The sequence below is a fragment of the Phacochoerus africanus genome, chromosome 7 (genome assembly GCF_016906955.1).
Source record: "Phacochoerus africanus isolate WHEZ1 chromosome 7, ROS_Pafr_v1, whole genome shotgun sequence".
NCBI lineage: Eukaryota > Metazoa > Chordata > Mammalia > Artiodactyla > Suidae > Phacochoerus > Phacochoerus africanus.
In genome coordinates, this window is record NC_062550.1 from 78,604,935 (window position 1) to 78,616,669 (window position 11,735).

The 11,735-nt window shown below is 38.8% G+C and overlaps 1 protein-coding gene across 4 annotated transcripts in view; it reads right to left on the bottom strand.

Annotated features, from left to right (window-relative positions):
• Nucleotides 1-11,735, bottom strand: part of PUS7L (pseudouridine synthase 7 like) — a 31,169-nt gene that overhangs the window by 18,976 nt on the left and 458 nt on the right. For 2 of the 4 annotated variants that reach the window (XR_007135915.1, XM_047788005.1), the window contains exons 1-2: nt 11,579-11,720; nt 7,297-8,225 (exon numbers count right to left, since the gene is read on the bottom strand). Coding sequence is in view for 3 of the 4 variants with exons in the window: in XM_047788005.1 (XP_047643961.1) it covers nt 7,297-8,209 (913 nt within the window). In the remaining variant the exon portion in view is untranslated. Of the gene's footprint in view, nt 1-7,296; nt 8,226-8,690; nt 8,873-11,578; nt 11,721-11,735 lie in introns of those variants that run through there. The other 2 variants (XM_047788006.1, XM_047788007.1) reach the window with 2 other exon arrangements.

Below are 11,735 nucleotides of genomic sequence, written 5' to 3' on the forward strand. Positions count from 1 at the left end.
CTATATAAGTAATCTCTAAAAATACGAAAATAGCAAGTTTCAAAAATATGCAGAGTACTACCTGAAAACTATTCGAGCGCATCAATGAATTTGGTAAAGCTGCAGGAATACAAAATTAATACAAAGAAATTGACCACATTTCTATATACTAACAATGAGAGATTAGAAAGAGAAATCAGGGAAACCGTACCATTTACCATCACCGCAAAAAGAATAGAATACCTAGGAATAACCTACCTAAAGACACAAGAGACCTGTACTCCAAAAACTATAAGATGCTGATGAAAGAAATCAAAAATGACACAAACAGATGGAAAGATATACCATGCTCTTGGATTGGAAGAATCAATTATTGTCAAAATGACTATACTACCCAAAGCAATCTACAGATTCAATGCAATCTCCATCAAGTTACCAATGGCATCTTTCACAGAAATAGAACAAAATAATTTAAAGTTTGTTCAGAAGCACAAAAGACCCAGAATAGCCAAAACAATCTGAGAAAAAATGGAGCTGGAGGAATAAGACTCCGTGACCTCAATCTATATATACTGCAAGGCTACAGTCATCAAAATAGTATGGTACTGACACAAAAATAGAAATATAGATCAGTGGAACAGAGCAGAAAGCCCAGAATTAAACCCACTTACCTACAGTCAACTAATCTATGACAAAGGAGACAAAAAAATATAATGGAAAAAAGACAGTCCCTTTCCATAAGTGGTACTGGGAAAACTGGACAGCTACATGTAAAAGAATGAAATTAGAACACTCCCTAACACCATAATCAAAAATATACTCAAAATGGATTAAAGACCTAAATATAAGACTGGATACTCTAAGTCTCAGAGGAAAACATGGGCCAAACACTCTCTGACATAAACCATGGCAATATCTTCTCAGATCCACCTCCTAGAGCAATGACAATAAAAACAAAAATAAACAAGTGGGACCTAATTAAACCTAAAAGTTTTTGCACATCAAAAGAAACCCTAAACAAAACCAAAAGACAACCCACACAATGAGAGAAAATATTTGCAAATGAAGCGACTGACAAGGGATTAATCTCCAAAATATATAAACACCTCCAGCAGCTCAATAGCAAAAAAACAAACAATCCCATCCAAAAAATGGGCGGAAGATCTAAACAGACAATTCTCCAAAGATGACATACAGATGGCAAAAAAAAAAAAAAACATGAAAAGATGTTCAACATCACTAATTATTAGAGAAATACAAATCAAAACTACTGTGCGGTATCACCTTAACACCAGCCAGAATGGCCATCATCAAAAAATCTACAAATAATAAATGCTGGAGAGGGTGTGGAGAAAAGGGAACTCTCTTACACTGATGGTGGGAATGTAAATTTGTGCAACCAATATGGAAAACCGTACGGAGATTCCTCAAAAAACTACAAATAGAATTACATGATCCAGCAATTCCACAACTGGGCATCTATCCAGGAAAAACCATGATTCAAAAATACATATGTACCCCAAAGTTCACTGAAGCACTATATACACTAGCCAAGACATGGAAGCAACCTAAATGTCCTTTGACAGAGGAGTGGATAAAGAAGATCTCGTACATACACACAATGAAATATTAGTCAGCCATAAAAAAGAATGAAATACTGGTATTTGTAAGAACATGGCTGGACCTAGAAATCGTCATGCTAAAGGAAGTTAGACAGTGAAACATAAACATCATATGCTATCACTTACATGTGGAATCTAAAAAAAAAGGATACAATGAACTTACTTGTAGAACAGAAATAGATTCACAGACTTTGAAAAACTTATGGTTACCAATGGAGACAGGTTGGGATGGGCTAAGGGTTTGGGATGGAACTGTTCTAAAATTAGGTTGTGATGATGGCTGTAAAACTAAAAATATAATAAAATTCATTGAATTAAAAAAATTTAAAATATGCAGAGTATATACATATATATCATCTGTGAAAAAGTATAAAATCTGCAATAATGACTCAATATGTGTACATATTATGAAACAATCACAATAAGTCTAGTCGATGTTCATCACCACACAGATACAAAACTTTTAAGATCTACTTTTTTAACAACTTGCAAATACACAGTACAGTATTATTAACCATAGTCACCATACTCTACATTTTATCCCTAGGACTTAATTATTTTATAACTTGGAATTTGGACCTTTAGACCTCCTTTATCCAAAAATAAAGTAGATGATTTTAAATAAATTCATATTTTTAAAATTTTGTTTTAAATAGCTTTTATGGTAAATATAATTACCTCATAAACAAAAGCTGTTTGGTGTTCACAGTAATTTATAAGAGTTACACTAAGCCCTGGAACCAAAAATTTGAGAATCAGAAAGTAATAATATGAAAAAATATAGTCGTTCTTCTAATATACCAAATCTATGGAGCTAGACAGATATCCCTAAAATATCTTAAAAATGTTTCAGCAGCCTGGCTAGGAGTTGCAAATTGTGAAAAACAGACCAAGAAACATATGGCATAAAGTAATGAGGCTAGGAGGACAAAGTTTTAAAGTCCATGTGTTTGATAACCAGAATTCAGTATGTTCAATCCGCCCTTGACACTCTGGATGTGTCACTCACAGGTCATTAGGTCACTAAACTCAGCCATCTAAGAAGGAGTCTCCAAAGGGTTAGAGATTATGTCAGTTTATTGCTGATTAGCCCTAGGGCATAGTTTTTTTTAATCCACAAAGATACAGAATTTAGAATAGAAATATTTAAGAGATTCAAATCCATGATTTTTAGTATTTGTGTTCATAACTCTGCATTTTAGGTACTTGAATGTATAAGATAATGAGATTCAAGTAATTCCAATTAAAAATGTCCAATTGATTTAAATTTGTCTTTTTATATTGAAACTTCATCAACTTAGTAAATAATATGGGAACATAAATGAACACTCACAGGTCACCAAATTTATGTTAATTTATAAGATTTAGGATTTTCTAATTACTTGGATGAAACAAAAGTATTTACAAAGAAAATCAACTATGCTAAATTTTAAAATTCAGTTTTAGAGACATCCACTTCTAGCACCACGTTGGAATAATCGGTACTACACTTAAATTACCACCGTAAACAAATAGAAAACTAGACAAAATATATGAAACACCTGTTTTTAGACTTTGGACTAGAGGCAGCACAGAATTGTGTTCCAAAAGAAAAGCAAAACAAATGCGGTGAGTCACAAAATATCAAAATTTTCTAACTAAAGGTAATTTCTGAGTCAATGAGGAGGAAACTGGATAGAGCACAGTGGTGCTGCTGAATTAAGAGGCTAGAGTTCAGGAAAGCCCAGTAGGATAGAATTCGTGGGGCTGAATAAGATGAAGCTATGCAGAGAAAGTATTCCAGCAATTTGCATAGGTGATTCCTTAAATTCACTGCTGATTAGTAATCAGCATACCTAGAATTAAATGCTATGTATCATTTACCTAATATTGTATAACAAGTCGCCCCGAACCCTACCAGCTTACACTGTTCACTTATTGCTCAGTTTCTCTGGCTCAGAAATTCAGGGGCACCTTGGTTCCGTGATTCTAGCTCAGGCTCTCTCAGGAGGTTGCAGTTAGATGTGGCTAGGGCTGCAGTTATGCAAAACTCCTGATAGGAGTTGGAAGATCCATTTCCATGGGATCACTCATTCACATGGCTATCAAGGTAGTGCTGGCTATTGGCAGGTGGCCTCCACTCCTCTCCAAAGTGCTGCTTGAATATCCTCACAGTTCGGTAACTGGCTCACCCCAGAATGAGCAATCCAAGAAACACGGGCCAAAAGGGCAATATCTTCTATAACTTAGCCTTGGACACCACCACACACCATCACTTCTCTCATGTTCCACTGGTCACACAGGCCACTGTGTGAATACCAGGAGAATACAGTCTTTTCAGCTGTTGAGAACCACAATCTATCTTCTGGCTCTAATACCTCATGTCCTACCCCCATTCAAAATATAGTCATTCCTTCCCAATGCCTCCCGAACTTAACATTAACACGTCAGCTCAAATTCCAGCAGGTTTTCATCTATACCAGGTCCAGTGTGGATAAGGCTTCTTGGATACATAGTAGAGCTATATGACAGTCCTGATAAAACTCAAGATGAAGTCTCAAATGGACCTGCAAATTCCCTCCTACCTGCCAGAACAAAGCTCAATCTTCTCTAAAACAAGACAACAAAATCCAGACACTCAACAGAGTAACACTCGCAACATCTGACATGCAGAGAGGCAGGAAAATGTGACCCATGAACCAAATAAAAGTCAGTTAATAAAAACAGACCCAGAAATGATAGAGATGGAATTAGCAGACAAATATTTTTAAAGACCTATTAAAAACAGGCTGAAAGATTATAGGAAAACATGAACATAATAAGAAAGTGAAAAATTAAGAAAGAATCAAATAAACTTCTAGAGCTGGGAAAATGCAATACCTAAAATGAAAATTTTACTGGATGCTTAAATTTATTACATAATTTCTTCTTCAAAAAAGTGTCTAGGAGTTCCTGTTGTGGTGCAGCAGAAAGGACTCCAACTAGTGTCCATGAGGATGCTGGTTTGATCCCTGGCCTCGCTCAGTAGGTTAAGGACCTGGTATTGGTGTGGCCATGGCTGGCAGCTGTAGCCTGGATTAGACCTCTAGCCTGGGAACTTCCAAATGCTGCAGGTTCAGCCCTAAAAAGTGTCTAAGGGAGTTCGCATTGTGGTTCAGTGGGTTAAGGACCCGGACATTTTCTCTATGGGGATGTGGGTTCAATCCCTAGGTTAAGGATCCAACATTGCCACAAGATGAGGTGTAGATTACAGATTGGGCTCACAGCCAGTGTTGATGTAGCTATGGTGTAGGCCTCAGCTGCAGCTCCAATGTAACTACTAGTCCAGGAACTTTCATACGCCACAGGTGCAGCTGTGAAAGAAAAAAAAATTTTTTTTAAATGTCTAAGGATTTCCCCTCGTGGCGCAGGGTGAACTGCGATATAGGTCATAGCCACAGCTCGGATCCCTCGTTGCTGTGGCTGTGGCACACGCTGGCAGCTGTAGCTTCAGTTCTATCCTTAGCTGAGAACCTCCATATACTGTGGGTGCAAGAATAGCACTGCCGCAAAAAACTAAATATAGAATTACTCTATGATCCAGCCATTCCATTTTGGGGTATATAGCCCAAAGAACTGAAAACAGGAACTTAAAAAATTTTCATAGCCATGTTCATAGCAGCATTATTCACAATAGTCAGAAGACAGAAACAACCATGTCCACTGGTAAATGAATGGATGTGGTATAAACATACAACAGAATATTATTCAGCCTTAAAAAGTAACATTCTAACATAGTCACAGCATGGATGAACCTTATAGAAGCTATGTGAAGTAAGACAATCAGAAAAAGGACAAATATCATATGATTCCACTTATATGAGACATCTAGAGTAGACAAATTCAGAGACAGACAGCAGAATGGAGCTTATCAGTGGCTAAGAGGAGGGGAGAGTACACGGTTACTGTTCAGTCCACACAGAATTTCAGTTTGAGGAGATGAAAAGCTTACAGAGATGGATGGTAGCGACCGGTGTACAACAATGTGAATGTATTTAATGCCATTAACCTGTATGTACACTTAAAACGGTAAATTTTACGTTATGCATATTTTATAACAATTAAAATAAACATTTCTTTTAAGTGTTCTATTTTCTAGGTCTACATATTAAAGAAGTTTTCTTATAAATGAGCTGTTTTCATTGTTACAAAAGGCTAGCCTAAGCAAAATCTAGGATAGGCAAAGTTTATCTCTATCTTTCTCTTTGTTCTTGGATTTGTACGTATCCCAGTATCTTCATACTATCCTCTAGTGAACCATCAGTTCCCCCCTTGAATACATATCTCTCCAATTATTCAGTTTTTGTAAAATTTAAACTAATACATAAAAAGTTTCCACGGTCTTTTGGTTCATTAATAAAATAGAATTTCAAGTAGTACAAAACCTGCAACTGCTGAAACCATTGATCAGTAATTCTCCCCTCAAGCTAGTTTTGTTTTTCCTTCAAAATACATTTATCTGTTAACATTCACTGCATGCTTAATGTGTCACTCCTATACTAGCAGCTTTCTCATAGAAAAGGCAAGTCACACAACCAGACAAGTTTCCAAGAAAGAAGACACCAACATTTGCATAATGGTTGTGCACTAAACATTTGCATTTATTATTTCACTTAATCCCTAAGAGTATCATTGTGAATTAGGCTTTACTACTACCCTATTTTTAAAGTACAACCCAAATTCTAGGTTGCTGCTTTTATCTTTGCTGTTTACTTATAAGAAGACCCTCTGAATCATGTGCCATCCTTCATGTAGTCTATCACAGGCCAATGAAACCTGGTCGCCTGAAATTGTAGAGTGAGATTTCATCATTTCCATCCCACCCTAGGAAGTGCCTACAGTCCCTAAAACAGTCATTCTCAAAGTATGGTGCCCAAACCAGCAGAAAAAGCATCATCTGGGAAGTTTGAAAATCCTGCTCCAAATGTTCTAAATACGAAACTCTGAGCAAAGGTCTCAGAAATCTCTCTCAACAAGCCCTTCTGGCAATTATAATGCATGCATGCATCTCAAACCTCTTCTCGAAAAGACTCACAGAGCCAAAGGAAGGAATTCCCTGTAAATGTTCAGGTTCTCTTTCTTGGGCAGCGAAGTTCAGTTGTTTTAGATTACAAGTATTCTCTTCATTTCCCCAAGCACAGCAAACATATTCTACTTCTCTCCAAATAATTAAGATAACGTTCAAAATACAAAAACAAGATTTACTCCCCAAGAGTCCCCACTGTGGTACAATGGGGTTGGCAGCATCTCTGGAGCACTGGGATGCAGGTTTGATCCCCAGCCCAGCACAGTGGGTTAAGATCCAGTGTTGCCACAGCTGCAACGTAGGTCACAACTGCAGCTGTGATCTGATCCCTGGCCAGGGAACTCCATACGCCTCAGAACGACCAAAAAAAGATTTACTCCCCCTAAGACATTAAACACAAAATTACTGCTCCAACCTTATACATTTGTGACTGTGTTAAATATAAATGTCTGTGTTAACCACACTTCCATCAATAAGGTTAATTTTTACAATTAGTGTATTTTGAAAATTTAACTTCCATTAAAAAATAGATGCATATATTGTTTCCACCATCCCTCTGAACGAGACTATTTCATTGATTTGAAATTATTCAACCTTCACACAATTTTCACTACGTTTATCCAAGAAAATGGTAATGATTTATTCAATTACCTGTGTGTATAACTTTTCTTTCTGGGCATTCATGCAGAGACCTTTTCTTGTGTTTGTGTGCTTTTTCCCGAAATCTTACTGTAATCACTACATTTGGATTATCAGCACCGTAATTCAGTTCAGGAAAAGATTTGGTTTCCACAAGATTTCCAAATTTTTTGTTGACAAAATGGTGGACAGCTTTTCTGTGCTCTTTGTCTGTATCAGATTTAAAGGTAAATTTGGAATTTTCTTTCCGTGCATCCAAATATTTAAAAAAGCCAAATGCTTCTTCTTCAGATACCAAGTGACAGAGTTCTTTACACTCAAGATTTGGTTTTACAACAATTTCACTGTTTTTTCCTACAGTTATTAAAAAAGGAAATTTCTGCCTAACAGCACTATGCAGGGTAGCCCTCTGGTTTTTGTCAAGGATTCTACCTAATGAGAATTCAGGAGATGGTCCAATTAGCTCAGTTTTAGAATTCCACTTCTCTTTTATATCACCAGCATACTGATTCAGTAATTCATTAGTTTTTTCATCTAACAAGGAGCCGAATACATCAAGATGTTCTTTTTCACCTCTCAAAATTCCATCTTTGATAGTATCTGCCTTTTCAGAAGCAGGCTCATAATTTTGGTCATCATCCGAGCACCCAGCTGAAGTCTTGACTTCTTGATTGCTTCTCTCTTCAAAGGATACATTTTGAAGATCTAGTTTTGGTTTTTTAGCCAAATCATTTGGCTCAGGTAGTACTTTATGAACCTTGTTAACATGTTCATCACTGGCTTTATTAACTAGTTGTCCCTGCTCATCAATCTCAATAACCACAAAGTCACTTGGTGAGCTTTTTATGGTGCCATGAAATCCAACATGATCAGTAATGAAACACAAAGAACTAAACCTGATTCTAAAATCTGTGTCCTCTTCCATTCTTAAATAACAATGCCTACAAAAGAAACAAAGAAGTAATCAATCACCAGAATGAAAAATTCTGGAAACAAAAAAGAAATAGGTTTTTAGGATTTGTTAAGATAAATCCTCTTTCTCCCTTTCAATCCTGAGTCCCCTTAAAAGACATGACTAATTTATTTCTATATACCATGTGTTTTTTTGGTTTTGGCTTTTTTTTTCCCCTTTGGTTTTTTAGGGCCACACCCCCGGCATGTGGAAGTCCCCAGGCTAGGGGTCAAATCGTAGCTGTAGCTGCTGGCCTACACCACAGCCACAGCAACTCGGATCTGAGCCTCGTCTACACCACAGTTCATGGCAATGCTAGATCCTTAATCCACTGACCGAGGCCAGGGATCAAAACCATGTCCTCATGGATACTAGTCGGATTCATTACCACCGAGCCACAACAGTAACTCCTTATCATGTGTATTTTGACTCTCCAATACCAAGATGAACTAACAGGCAAACTTGTTCTGGTATATCTGGTGATCTGCAACTTGATTCTTCATCCACTCCAGGCTGCTGTCTATTAAAATTCCAGGATTAAAATGGTCTATTTAAGTTCAATGCCATTTGTAGGCCTACAAAGACAAGACAAGACTATACAACTGCTTACAATGATTTGTCTAAACTCCAACCCTGAAACCTAAAATTTCCACCTAATTCCAGAGAAACTGTGGCTAGACATTTGTATGTGAAGGGACAGGGATGGGAGAAGGGATGGGGAGAAGCCACGATGAAAGAGTCCAAACTGATAGCAAAATGAAGTTCTAAAACCAACTTGCAATGTGATTATGCTTCAAGGTAGGTTTAAATTACCCCTCGACCTTAAGCCTTCTTAAAAGCTCAGAGAGAAACTTTTACAGATAGAAACTTTTGAGGTTGACCCAGAGGAAAATTTCAGCCATCTCTGTTTAGCATCAGAGAGAAGAAATCTTTACAGACCAGACCTTTTTGAAGCAGCAGACAAAAGTCCTACGAGGAAAACGTCACTCATTCTTCACAGAACCTGTGGCTACAGTACCAGATGGAGTTTTAGGAAAGATAAAATGCCCAGGGGACCTGTACTCAGTTCTTTACATTAACCATACTCTCCAGGTAACTAACTTGTCCTGACCTGGACCTTCATCTCATTTCTCCAGTGTATCCTACTAATCTGAACCAAGTTAGAAAACCACCCCAACACCACCCTTTCTATTACGCCATGCAGAAATCGCAGCAAATTCTCTATATCCTAATTTCCTAGGGACTGTACAGGATCTATTTTATTTCCCCTTATTCTCTAATTTCTTGCACAGTATCCTCAGTTTCTCGCCTTAACTGAAACTTGGCTATTTTCCCCATGCTGCTTCTGCTATAGTCCTCACAAGTGAGGGCTACTTTCCTTTCATACCCACCTTGGGACCTGGGGGTTGTAAATATTTCCTATGTTTGCCACGGCTCCTTCCAAACCATGATTTCCTCCTCTACCTCCCCAAATCCCATTTCCCTTGAAGTTCATGCAATCAGGCTGTACTATTTGCTGTCAGCTTCTGTCTGGTGCCAAGACAATTCTTCCTCAGTCACTGATGACTCTAATACCTGGCTGACTGTCTTCCTACCCAGCATGACCTCCATGACCATCCATGTGGATTATCCATTTAATATCACAGTCCCTCAGTTCCTCAATCTCAACCTCAAACCACTTCCACTTCATCTTGGACAGAGCTTTGACTTTCTCTTCACCAAAAGTTGCATCGCCTTTAGGCATCTGGTTCTCTGATGACTCCTGCTGTCCTTTCATCACCTCTACTTTAGAACTTCCATTGCAGAAATTCTTACACATCATGAAGGCCTCTAATCTCTGCTCTACTACTAGTCCACCATAGTCCATTCTCCACATAGGATTCAGAAAGATGATTTAAAAGTTAAATTTTATCACAGCCCTGTTTAAAATCCTCTAATCACATTTATAATATAATCCAAATTATTTACCCTGGCTTCCCAAAACTTCTAAGATTTTGGACTCTATTCTCTAAGTCTATCTTGTACCCTTTCTCAATTGCCTACTATATTCCAGCTACACTGGCCTTCTTCAGTTCCTCTGTGCTAACTACTCCTACTGATTGAATCAGCCCTTCCCCAATAATATCCTCAAAGAGGTCTCCCCTGATCAATAATTCAAAGGAACCAGAAAACCACTATTTTTTTTCACAACATCCTCTTGCATTTTCTGCATACCATTTCTATCTAATGGCAAGAACCTTATCTGCCTTATTCACTGGTCATCTCACAATTAGAACAGTGTCAAGAACATAGTAGGTGCACAAGAAATACTGATCGTTGAATAAATGAAACAGCTAGTACAAAATAAGAGCTGTAAGAGTGAAGAAGAAGAAGGGATCAATTCTGCCTACGAAATCAGCAAAGGCATAATGCAAGAAGTGGTCAAGACTTCAAAACAGTTTAAGCCACAAAAAAGAGGAGAGACATAAGTGATACACAAACAAAATATGCCACGTGTTAGAGAACACTGAACAGGTTGGATACAGAGCAGCTGGAGAAAAGGTTTTCCAGTACGGTTTTGGAAAATACAGCTGGATTAGTGCCAAACTAGGTAAGACACTGAACGCCTTGTCAAGGACTTGGAATCCACCGAGTGGTCAATGGAGGGCCACTGGAGATGCTTGAGTAGAAAAATGACACAATCCAAAAGGATGTTTTAGTAAGGTGACTGCGCAAGATAGATCTGATGAAGAGTTAGAGGAGCTGGAAAGCAATGTGATATGACCAAGAGCTCCCTGCAGAATTGGCCTTGGGAAGAATAATGATCTACTCTTTACCCAGTAAAAGGAAGATATAAATAAGGACGTTCTCAGTTGGTAGAACGACTTGAGGGAACGATGAGGGAATGACAACCAAGAGTGGAACTGTGCTGGAGGGCAGCCAAAGAACCCACATGGAGTTAGGCACAGACGCTCAGGGTGGAGAGGGAAAGCATAGTTTGGCTGATCCAAGGCTGGGCAATTGTTCGCCCAGGGCAGATTCTGGGAGGATGTTTGAAAAGACGGTCAGTAGCGCCTCCAGTTTCTTCCACCGCCAACGCTCCGCCCCTCTCCCACTTCCCATTTCGGTCACCAACCCACAGGACTAAAATCTCGTGATGCGTAGCCTTCAGGCTCGTTCACAGGCACCCAAGATGCACCCTGCAGCTCCACTAGCTGCTTCTCCCCGTACACCCGCCTATCCCAAGGCGCGATACTAGCTCCCGTCGCCCTCCTCTTGGGGACAGAGGGTCAGGGACCCAAGGCCAATCTTATCTCTCCACACACAAGTCCCACGTGGCGCAAGAAGCTCGACCCGGGCTACCTCACATCCAGGAGGAGGCATTCTTCGGCACAGCGCTGTGCGCATGCCCGGAAGCTTTAAACTATTTCGCCTCCGACAGGGGTGTATTTAAAGGAGCAGGCTCCACTTAAAGAAGCGCCTCGCAAGAGACCTGCTGTGGAGCCGCCTGGAAGCACAA